At 40.4% G+C, this 11,692-nt stretch overlaps 1 protein-coding gene across 1 annotated transcript in view; it reads right to left on the bottom strand.

Annotated features, from left to right (window-relative positions):
* Positions 1-10,657, bottom strand: part of nbeaa (neurobeachin a) — an 849,844-nt gene extending 839,187 nt beyond the window's left edge. The window contains exon 1 of the mRNA XM_043692709.1: positions 9,751-10,657. Coding sequence (XP_043548644.1) covers positions 9,751-10,056 — 306 coding nt within the window. The 5' untranslated portion in view covers positions 10,057-10,657. The remainder of the gene's footprint in view (positions 1-9,750) is intronic.
* Between the last annotated feature and the right edge of the window lie 1,035 nt (positions 10,658-11,692).

Genomic DNA, 11,692 nt, shown 5'->3' with positions numbered 1-11,692 from the left:
CCTATCACCCTCACCTTGACCTCTTTCCACCTATCACATTTCCGATGCCTCTCCCCCAAGTCCCTCCTCCCTATCTTTTATCTTAGCCTGCTGGACAAACTTTCCTCATTCCTGAAGAAGGGCTAATGCCCGAAACATCGATTCTCCTGTTCCCTAGATGCTGCCTGACCTGCTGCGCTTCTCCAGCAACACATTTCCGTAACAAATATTGATCCCAGAAAGGCAAAAGATGTACCATTAAAAACAATCACTAGGTTGAAGAGGAGTGACAACCCTAACTAGAGATAGTTGAAAGCTACAGATTTATAATCAGAAATCAGAAAAGTAATGAAACATTCAACGAAAACATTGTGACACTGAAAAATACATCATGACATTGTAATTATGGCACATGCATAGATGGTACATTGCAGATATTTGTATAGATTGCACGAATGTAATCAAAATTATTAAATGTTCACAATCTTATATATGAGATCATGTTAAAAGTCTTCTTTCTTTGGTGATGGCAAAGAACAATTAAAGATTTCTTCTTAAGTGATCATCATAGTATCTGTCTACTCAGAAGGCTTCCATCAAGTCCAACATAGGAAAACCTAATTAGAAGAATGTTGATAGCAACATCACAAGAGGGCAGTTCACAATCCGCAAGTGAATGCACAATATGCAGAGGAACTAGGGTTCTATTATATTTAGATCACCAGTAATCACTCACGTGACAGAGACTTTTATACAAAATAATATTGGCAATCAGCAGTGCATTAAAGTGCATATCAACAACTGCAGATTGCTTGCTTTGGAGCAGAGACACATGCAAGATCAAATTTAATGACACGCTTCAAACAGAGCATCTTTTACATGAAGATCAGCTGGGTGAGTTGTTGGAAATGCTTGGACAAATGAAATGTAATGTCTAATAAATGGACAAATCACAAATTTTTATTTTATTTATTCATGGAGCATGCGCATCGCTGATCTGGTTTATTTCCCAGTCCCAAGGGCAACCCAACCGGCCATATCCACATTTCATGAATTAATTTTTTAAAATGCTGCCGCACCTACATCAAATGAATCAAAGTTAATAGGAAGTGATCAAATTCACAGATTAAAGTTAGACTAGAAGCATGTTTTTTCTAAGTTAAGACAACGAAGAAGCTAATAGTTACAGCAGCATTTGACGACTTTATGAAGGCCATAGTTGGTGTGTAAGTGCACATCCAAATCAGACCCAAGGCAACGCCAGCAGAATGCAAGACGAGCTCAGTTTCTTATTCTCTCAAAGCCCAGGTTGAAGGGTGGCCAGAAAAGCTTGCAGGATTTAAGCTATTCAAGTGGACTGAGCGAGCCAGCAGTACACCACAATATGGGGTTCTACTTTTATATGAAACTGTCTCATATGCACAGCCTTCTTAAAAAATCTTCAAGCTACAATAGATTTTGTAAGACTGGTGCATTGCTTGCTCAATCAAGATGGTGTATTCATTGCAGGCACAAGAGGAAAATATTCATGTTTTGAATTAACTGTTAAAATGGCTCATTGATTGCAATGTGAAATGGAAGTAAAGCAAGTGTGCCTTAACCTAAAGGTCAATGAAAAGGGATGCAAAGAAGAAAACAGAGGCTATAGTCAAAGCGAAAGAAAGTGTATAAGCTTACACCTTTTCTAGGTAGGGTTCAATACTCAATTGCTGGCTGAGCTTGTAGACAGACAAATGCAAAACAGGAATGTTCCTGAACACAGTAAGATGCTTATGATGCATGCAAGGGAAGTCTGAACAGTGGTGCATATTATGACATATCATAATGGCTTGTGATAATTTACTGCTTTAACTCTTTGGTATTACTATTGATCATAGTCAAGAGAGATCTATAGCATTTGTGTGGCTTATCCTGACCAAAAGTGAACACAACTATGTACCAACACAAAAGGAAGTGCTTGCAATCACCTTCAAAATTAAACATTTCACAGAATTTGTACTCAGGAGAATTTTCACACTACAAAAGGCCACAAATACCTATTAGCCATTTATCCTTTAATTCATTCAGGTTGTGTGTGCTTCACCAGCTGGGCCAGCATTTATTCCCCATTCCCAACTTCCCTTGAGAAATTGATGGAGAGCTGCTTTCTTGAACCATTGTAGTCCATGTGTGAAAGGATCGAGAACACAAGGACATAGATTTGAAGTAATTGGCTAAGCAACCAAATAAGTTATGAAAATGGGAGTGGGACTGCAGAAAAGGCATATTTATTGCTGAAAAGGCAGGCTCAACTGAGATATTCAAAAGCAACTTAGACTTATTTGAAAAATAACACTGCTCAGGGTTTTGGAGACAAGGCAGGAGAAATGCTCTTTGGACAGCCACGATGCGAACATGATAGACCTAATGATCTCCTTCTATTCTGTAATAATTTGGATTCTGTTACTGACATGTCATGTGACAAGGCTGCATCAAATGGTGGTAGCAAGGGTATTTAGGCAAACTCCAGGTTGTAGAGCATAAGATACCAGTGACATATCAGAAATTCAAGAGAGTCAGAGTGCAGAGGTGAGTGCAGTGGCCATCACTAAGGAAAAGGTGCTGGAGAAGCTGAATGATCTAAAGGTGGATAAATTATCCTGGACCAGATGGAATATACCCCATAGTTCTGAAGGTGGTGGTTGTGGTAGCATTGATGATCTTTCAGGAATCACTGGATTCAGGGAGTTTCCCAGAGAACTTGAAAATGGCTCATGTAACACCCTATTTTAGAAGGGTGGAGATTAGAAAACAAGTTACTTTAAGCCAGTTTACCTGACCTTGTTCATTGCTAAGATTTTAGAGTCCATTCACAAGGATGAGCTTGTGGAAGTGGAAGATGGCTGAGTTAGCACTGCCTAATCAAGTGGAGGTCATCTCTAATAAATCTGGCAGCATTCTTTGAGGAGGTAACAAGCATGTTAGACAAAGGAGAGCCATTGGGCATTACCTATTGGATTTTCAGAAGGCCTTTGACAAGGTGCTACACAAAAGACAGTTAAATAAGGTAACAGTCCGTAATATTAGGAGCAAGGTACGAGCATGATTAAAGGACCGGCTAACTGGCAGAAGGCAGAACATGGGGATAAAGAAGGCTTTTTCAGAACAGCAGCCAGTGACAAGTGGAATTCTGCTCCAATAAGTTATGGTCTTATGGAACACGCAGACAATTGTTAGAAAAGCCTTGACAGGAAGTTTTGTTTGTTTGTCTGGTCTAAAATGTAATCTAAAAATCATACTACCAAAATTGTATAAATAAGGCACCAAAGCTCCTTTACACTCATTGTCAACTATTCAGTTTCAAGTGCTCAAACAACAGACATGTTGTCACCCATTTTTGCTTGTTATGGATCACCAGAGAAACTGGTCACACAACAGTCCTTAAATTTTGTCGTTCTCCAATCAAAATTTCATGAAGCAAAATGGCATCAAGTATATCTACACTACTTTTTACCATTGAGCACTGAAAAGAGGAAATGAAAGAACAAGCATTGTATGGTGTTCAAACTTCAGAATGTAACAATGATTGGCTAATGTCTAGCTGAAGTATAGAACAACTGCATATTCCACTACAGAATATAGACCTGTTGAGCTTTTGCAGAAAAGACAATCAAGGACACGATTGAAACAAAATCAGAAATTGTCAAAGAAACTCAATAGGTCTGGCATTATCTGTGGAGAGAAAACAGTTTCAAAGCCAGTGACCCTTCTTCAGAACTGGGTAGTTCACAAAGCAATAACTCTGCTTTCTGTCCATAGACGCTGTTCAATTTGCTAAGTTACTTCAGCAATCTATATTTTTGTTCCAGATTTCTAGCATGCTCAGGTGTTTTGTTTATAGGACAGGATTGAGTCTGGTGCTACCAAACCTAATTGTTAAAGCTAATCAAACAGTTCTGTTAAAATCGTCGAACCAAAAGCAATGCAATTTCAGGCAAAATAAAGATGTTTGTGTTTTGAGCCTCCCCCAAAAGACTCTCACATAGAATATAGGAAATACAGTACAAGTATAACCAAAAGATTCACTTTTGAAATGTACAGAAAAGTGACAAGTGTAAGTAAATTAGATTAGCCCAGCAAGGGAAATTGTCAGCACTCAGGAGATCACAGTAAATTTTGAGCCAATCCAAACTTCTGTGACTAAATTATCAACTTCTTAAAAAACAGGATCTTGAGTGCTGAATCAAAATTTAACAGTCCAATAGCTGATTTTGCCCCTTCAGAAGGTTTTGTAACCTAGTTATTGAACTTTTATTTATATATAGTAAGCAGGAATTAGGCACAGACTGTGAAATATACTGTGAAAGATTTAGGACAAGGCTAGAATATTTCATTAGTACTTTGTATCAATATTTACTAAGGAAGAACATGCTGATAAAATATCAATAGAAGCAGAGATGATAGAGTTAATGGATAGGGTGAAAATTGATAGGAAGGATGGATTAAAAAGGCTGACTATGCTGAAAATGGAAAAATTTCCCAGGCCAAATGGCAATTCTTCTCAAATTCACACGTTCCTATTGAAATTCCAACAATAATTGGAGTATATATTCAGGATTTGCTGATCACAAAGACCTTTGTACTAGGAAACTAAGTTAGTATTTTAAAGGAAAACTATGTAAAATATTAAAATGTCTTGCTATATAATTTCAGCAATTCCAATGATTGGATTACATTGTTTTGATATATGATGTAATTGTGGGCTGCAATTAACACTGCTAAAGGAGAATTTACTTCCTATCGAAATAAAAATTCCAATGATAAGGTAGGTAATCTGAACAAATGAATGTTTCAAAATATGTGGTATTTACATCACCATTGTGTAAATTTATTCATGCTGCCAGACAAAAAGCATCAAGGAATTTGCCAGAGTGAGTACTACTTATGGAATAATGCCACTGGTTCAAAGTGCACCAAAGATTGTTGCCCACAATTATATCACCATATATGAAGGCAAAATAAACATTCATTATGAAACACAAGTACATTTTCTTTGCACACAAAGGTACACAATATGAACATGCTATTTGTAATACGAAGACTCAAACAAATTTAGTTAATTACGAGTTTTTAATGCATTCAGATGATGGGTGCTTCACTGGTTGCATCTGCAATAGTTGCCCATCTCTAATTGCTCTTGAAAAAGCGGAGGGGTAGTTGCTTTCTTCAACCACTGCAGTCCATTTGGTGCAGGGACACCAAGAATGCTTTTAAGGGAGGGAGTTCCAGTATTTTGATCCAGTGACAGTGAAAGGACAGTAATACATTTATAAATATATAAACAAAATACGATATTCAATAGGATTTTACACAAGAGACTTTATCCTCATCAAGGTGAGGGAATTAGTTTTGGAGAGCTCTGTCGGAGTCCTGAAGACGACAAATACAGCATAAATGGGGAGAGAGTAGCAGAGTGCACTGTGGGGATATACACATCAGACACATACTTGCAGCACATAAACAGCTTCATCCACCATGCACCCCACACACACACACACAATCTTTGTATGCCCACATATACAAAGTTGTGATAGTCCTACTGGACTGTACAGCTGCTTGCATCAGAGTGATGATTTGTGGTCGTTTAACCGGAGGGTCAATACTCCTAAAGAAAGGGAGAGGTTAGAAGCAGAATCTCTCCTGTGAAAAAAAAAAGACCATTCAGCTCATCGAGTTTGCACCAAACCTCCAAAGAGCTATCCATCCAGACTGAGACCCCAAACTTATCCCCATAAGCCCATATTTGAACTAAATTGAATTGCACTTATTGTCACGTGTACTAATCCATATAGACTGCACCACCCTGTGCTGGTCTCTGAGCATGTCCAGAGGAGTTTCACAAGAATGGTCCCAGGAATGAAAAGCTCAACATATGAGGACTCTGGGTCTATACTCAATGGAGTTTAGGGGGATGGAGGGGAATCTAATTGAAATACACAGGAAACTGAGTGGCCTGGACATAGATGATGTTGGGAAGATGTTTCCATTGCTGGGAGAGACTGGGTCCAGAGGACACAGCCTTAGAGTGAAGGAAAGACCTTTTAGATCGGAGATTAGGAGAAACTTCTTCAGCCAGAGAGTGGTGAATCTATGGAATTCATTGCCACAGAAGGCTGTAGAGGCCAGGTCATTCAGTGTATTTAAGATGGAGATAGCTAGGTTCTTGGGTCTCAAGGGGAAATCACGGATTATTGAGCACGGGGTTTTAGATTACATTAGATTACATTACATCGACCCGCCGAAGCGCAACCCACCCATACCCCTACCTCTACATTTACCCCTTACTTAACACTACAGGCAATTTAGCATGGCCAATTCACCTGACCTGCACATCTTTGGACTGTGGGAGGAAACCCACGCAGACACGGGGAGAACGTGCAAACTCCACACAGTCAGTCGCCTGAGGCGGGAATTGAACCCGGGTCTCCGGCGCTGTGAGGCAGCAGTGCTAACACTGTGCCACCGTGCCACCCTTGAGAAATTTAATTAGCCATGATTGAATGGCGGAGCTGCACATCTTTGGACTGTGGGAGGAAACCCACGCAGACACGGGGAGAACGTGCAAACTCCACACAGTCAGTCGCCTGAGGCGGGACACTGTGCTAACACTGTGCCACCGTGCCGCCCTTGAGAAATTTAATTAGCCATGATTGAATGGCGGAGCACACTTGATGGGCTGAATGGCCTAGTTTCTGCTCCTATGTCTTATGTCTCTGCGGGACAATTTAGCATGGCCAATCCACCTGCACATCTTTGGACTGAGAGAGGCAACTGGAGCATCCAGCAGGAACCCGTGCAAACACTGGGAGAATATGCAAATTCACAGACAGCCATCCAAGGGTGGAACCAAACACGGGTGCCTGACACTGAGGCAGCAGTGCTAACCACTGAGCCACCAAACCACACAGGTTGAGGAGAGTCCTTCATGGTAATTTCAGCTCATGTAAGATTTTAACCCACACTGCTGTCATCACTTTGCATTGCAAACCAGGCATCTAGCCAACTGAGCTAAATGACCCCACTCACCCTCACTAGTCCATGATTTCTTTCTGTAGCCTTTCTTCATTAACAGTCATATTTGCCCAAGATTTGATTGCCTGTAAACTTCTTAATCATACCACTTACATTCAAGCCCAAATCACTGACATGGACCACAAAAGCATAGAACCTAGCAGTGATCTTATGATGCCCACTGGAAATGGACCTCTGGTCACAAAACCAACCAAAATCACCCCCCATTTTTAAGCCAGTTTTATAAGATTGAAGAAGCACACAAAGGTATTCTCTACTGTTAAGTATTAAACTCTTTTTAGTATATATTAATAACCCTGATCTGGTGCATACAGGGCATAATTTCAGAATTTGCAGATGACCTGAAATTCAAATAAACTAAGCCCTGAAGAGAGGAGCAACAAACTTCATGTGTACATGGACTGACTGGTGAAATGAGCAGACACAGGGCAGATTAAGTTTAAGTTTAACGCCAAATAATGATAAATTATTCTGTTTTCTTAAAAAGGGAGAAGCAATATTAACTAACTGGTAAAATTTTGAAGGAGTGTGGCAGTTCAGAAATACCTGGGATTTTACATACACAAGTCTTAGAAGGGGGCAAAACAAGTTGGGAAGGCTATTAAAAGGCATAAGTAATTCTTGGATTTAGAAGTAGAGGCACAGAATAAAAAATGAAGTTATGTTAAATCTTACAATAGACTGGCTTGGTCCCAGTTGAGGAATTGTAGCCACTTGTGGGTTTCATACTTTTATGAAGGGTGTCAACAACTTAAACAGGATGCAATATAAAAAAAGAATTTTACCAGAGATTAAACATTTAAGACAGACTAGACTGGGCTTGTTCCCCTTAGAGCAGAAAGTTAAAAGATGACTTGGGAAAGGTTCAAAAACAGTATTAAGGGCTTTGATTAAGTAAACAAATAAAACCTGTTGCCCGTTGAAAAGTTGATAATCAAATGATACAATTTAAAGTAACTGTCAAACGAATGAAGAGTTGAGGCAAGAAAATTATATAGTATATTGCTGGCTGAAATGAGCTGCCGAAAGGTGATGAAAGCAGATTCAATAAGAAGTTTCGAAAGGCAATTAAGTAAATACCTGAAGTACAAAAGCTTGTAAACAACTGTGAAAAGCAGGGAGTGAAACTAACTCTAATACAGCCAGCAGAGGCAAAAGACTGAAAAGTCTGTCATATAATTAAGACTCCAGAGCTGTAACCTTCAAATCAGAATGGAATCAGACGAGTCAATTAACAGAATGCGCAATCATTCCAAACAAAAAGTTGTTGTTCTGGGCAATTTACTGTTAACTTCATAAAATGTACTTCAGCGCAAAGTTTAGCACAGAAAATTAAGCTTTTCACATTTAACGCTTCTGGAAAACGCTCCACGCAAATCAATAACAGCAGTCAATTTGTGGTTTCTAAGATGTTGGCGGTATCTCTCAATCATTAGCTCCATAACTGACAGATTTCAGATTAAGTTGAGGTGAATAGTATAGCAGTCATTTGTCAATTTCAAGCAAGTCTGGTGGTTTTCCAAAATGCATAGTGGTCCTCTTACCCATCTGTTCAAAATTGAGAGAAATGTGAATACAGCGCTACTGCATTATCGTCCAAAAGCTAATTTGTTATTCAAACCAGTTCGTTGCCAATTCAAAGGCGTTACTATCATCTATATATTCATGTGTGTTCGGCTGTTTTAGTAAGAAAAGTAGAAATTAGAAATTCCATCAAGATCAGCACTTTCAGATATTAAAACAGCCAGAAACACTTCACCAAACCACGCAATGTACTTTCGAACTTCCCCATAAAATGCCAAATAATGCTCATCTGATACTTGGTCAAATGGGACAGGGAGAAAGTGAGGGCTGCAGATGCTGGATATCAGAGCTGAAAATGTGTTGCTGGAAAAGCGCAGCAGGTCAGGCAGCATCCAAGAAACAGGAGAATCGACGTTTCGGGCATAAGCCCTTCTTCAGGAATGGCTGAAGAATTCCTGAAGAAGGGCTTATGCCCGAAACGTCGATTCTCCTGTTCCTTGGATGCTGCCTGACCTGCTGCGCTTTTCCAGCAACACATTTTCAGCAAATGGGACAGGGACTTAACCGCAACTTGTCAAAAACAAAGCCCTTATATCGCTGGTAGGCAGGACTAAGTCTTAGGAAAGTGTTTCCAAAGTGTTTAAGTGGAAAAGTAAATCAGACCGTTGCGTGTTATCCCCAATCAGACCCGTTGCTCCCTCCCCTCATACGAGCTGGAGATGCAGACCATAGCGACAGTATACTCTTTCGGTTTCAGGATAATTTCCAACAGATCAATTTCCATAATAAAGTCACTTCGCCTTCCTCCTCTCGTCGCCACCCACCTACCCCACACCATTTGGACGCAGCTGACATGCCCTCTCCTATCGCAGGTTGTGTCTGGATTTCTACTTGCGTACACCATCTGGTTAATTAAAAGAAACCTTAACCCTTTCAGCCAGGTGCAACACAGCCCATGGCAATAAACCGTCCAGGCTGCATTTGATTCCGCATCGGTTCCCAAAAACAAAAATGTCAAAGCGACAAGAATTCACGTCAACATTTCTGCGTTTATAAAATAGAAACCCACCACCCACAACCACCCCCTTCCCGAAAGACGATATTTTCCCCCAACCACCCTCAAGGGCACAGATTAAAGACAAATGTAATCGCCTCACTTTAAATAAAGAGACTCACCAAATTAAGCACAGTCTCCACGATATCCCTGTTGCTGACCTCCCCAACTTGGATGAGGCCGATGACAACGGCGAATTTCATCTTTATATTCCTAATGGGAACCGAGGGGTTAATGCCAGAGATGGACACCATCGAACCCACCGTGTCTGCTGCTGCTGTCGCCGCCGGCGGTAGTAGCTGTGGTTTGGAGCCGAGCTCCAGACCCCCGGCCCCGGCTTCCCCTCCGGAGCCCAAGCCGGTGTCTTCTCCAGCTCCAGCCGCTGGAGGCTGCATGTTTACCGGCAGCGCCGGTTTGTCGCTCGCCATGTCCTCCGACAGGAGCAATTCCTGTTTCTCATTCACCGGCACCAGAGAAATTGGGGGGAGGGGGGGGGGTGGAATATTCTGGAAAAAAAAGCTCAGCAGTATTCAACCCACACCACTGAGAGGAAAATAATCAGTACAGAGAAGTCTTCCTTTTTAGTACATGGCAAGGCTCGTTTTTTTTTTAAAGCTCGATCTCTCCTTGAATTTATAAAACAGAATGACTGTAGTTTATTTTGCTGCTGCTGCCGCCACTCGCAGCCTTATCATTTTCTCCGCCATCTTCTGGACCCCCTCGCTGCAGTCAGCATTGCTGCGCATGCGCACTGGGCGTCGGCGGGGACCCGTTAGACAAGTCTCAGGTGCCCAGGTGACAAGTGCACATGTTGCCAGCTCAGAGCAGTCAGCGGAGCGGGATCAGCTTATTCCGAGGGAGAAACAGAAGTGCACCGCGAAAACAAAGCACGAGTAGAAACCATTAAACCCCGTTTTATTAACGTCTGCAATCCTTTCCCATTTTTGTACGTTTCCGCGAACTAGTCAAAGTGATGAAAATGCTGAGCCATGTTGTAATTGCCTCCAACCATAAACCAGTGTCATTATAGAAGCAAGCAGCAGTTTGGAGGAGTTTTCAACAGGTATTATTATGAATAGCATACGTCTGAAAATATCTGCAATTATGTCAAAATACTCTCGAAACGAGTGTGGAGTAAACAGGGTTGTCCACACTCACTCTCATTAGGAGTAAATGGTATATTATAGTGAATTAGTCATTGGGATTTTCATGAGTGAATCAAACTCTAAGCGTTTTTGTTTTCTGTGCAGTGTGAATATTTAAGAATATTTAATTTTGTTCGTCCTCAAAGAGATTTATTTGAAATTAAGGAAAAAGGGCGTTTTTATATCCAACAATCTCTGGAATATCCTTCGGTACCTTCATCTTGGAAATCCAGTCGACTTCACCGATTGTACCGCATTTACTCATACCGACATTCCTGTAATGTCAAAAAAAACGTCACATTATGTTATTTTATGCAGCATCTAGTTATTGGGGAAAAGTGTCTGTATTCCAAACTGTACAACCCGAATAAACATTTTCAACAAAGCCACTGATCCTTTTATTTATCTTATTTCAGAAATTGAGAAAGCGACTTTTAGACGCATTATTTCGGAAAGCAACCACTGTAAGCAGAATGTAAACGCAAGATCGCCCTCTTATTCAATATTGTTTAGACCTGTGTGAAATTAAATCTTTCCTCTCTCGGTTTTTCATATTTTCTGGGGCAATAAAAGACTGGCACGTAGAGTCAATCAAACAGACGGGTTTAACAAAGGAGTTATGGATCATTAAACAACAATAATGATTTTTGTTAAACGAAGCCAGAAATAGGGTAACGAGGAACTCGAACAAGAAGTTTAGCTCAAAACTTCCTAAGAACATTGCGAGATGAATTGACCTCACGTTTCTTTGTGAATTTGTTAGGACTACCACGAGAAAACTATTGTAGAATAATACCTTATAAAATCACCATTGTTTTGCTTCAAAAATATAATTTATTTCAAATCACTTTGCTTCATGAGCAGCTACAGCCAAATGTTTATGCAATCTTACATCGGAGCTTTTTCAATTTTGGACTTT

Source organism: Chiloscyllium plagiosum, chromosome 6 (genome assembly GCF_004010195.1).
Source record: "Chiloscyllium plagiosum isolate BGI_BamShark_2017 chromosome 6, ASM401019v2, whole genome shotgun sequence".
Taxonomy (NCBI): domain Eukaryota; kingdom Metazoa; phylum Chordata; class Chondrichthyes; order Orectolobiformes; family Hemiscylliidae; genus Chiloscyllium; species Chiloscyllium plagiosum.
This window is presented reverse-complemented; position numbering and strand designations above follow the sequence as displayed.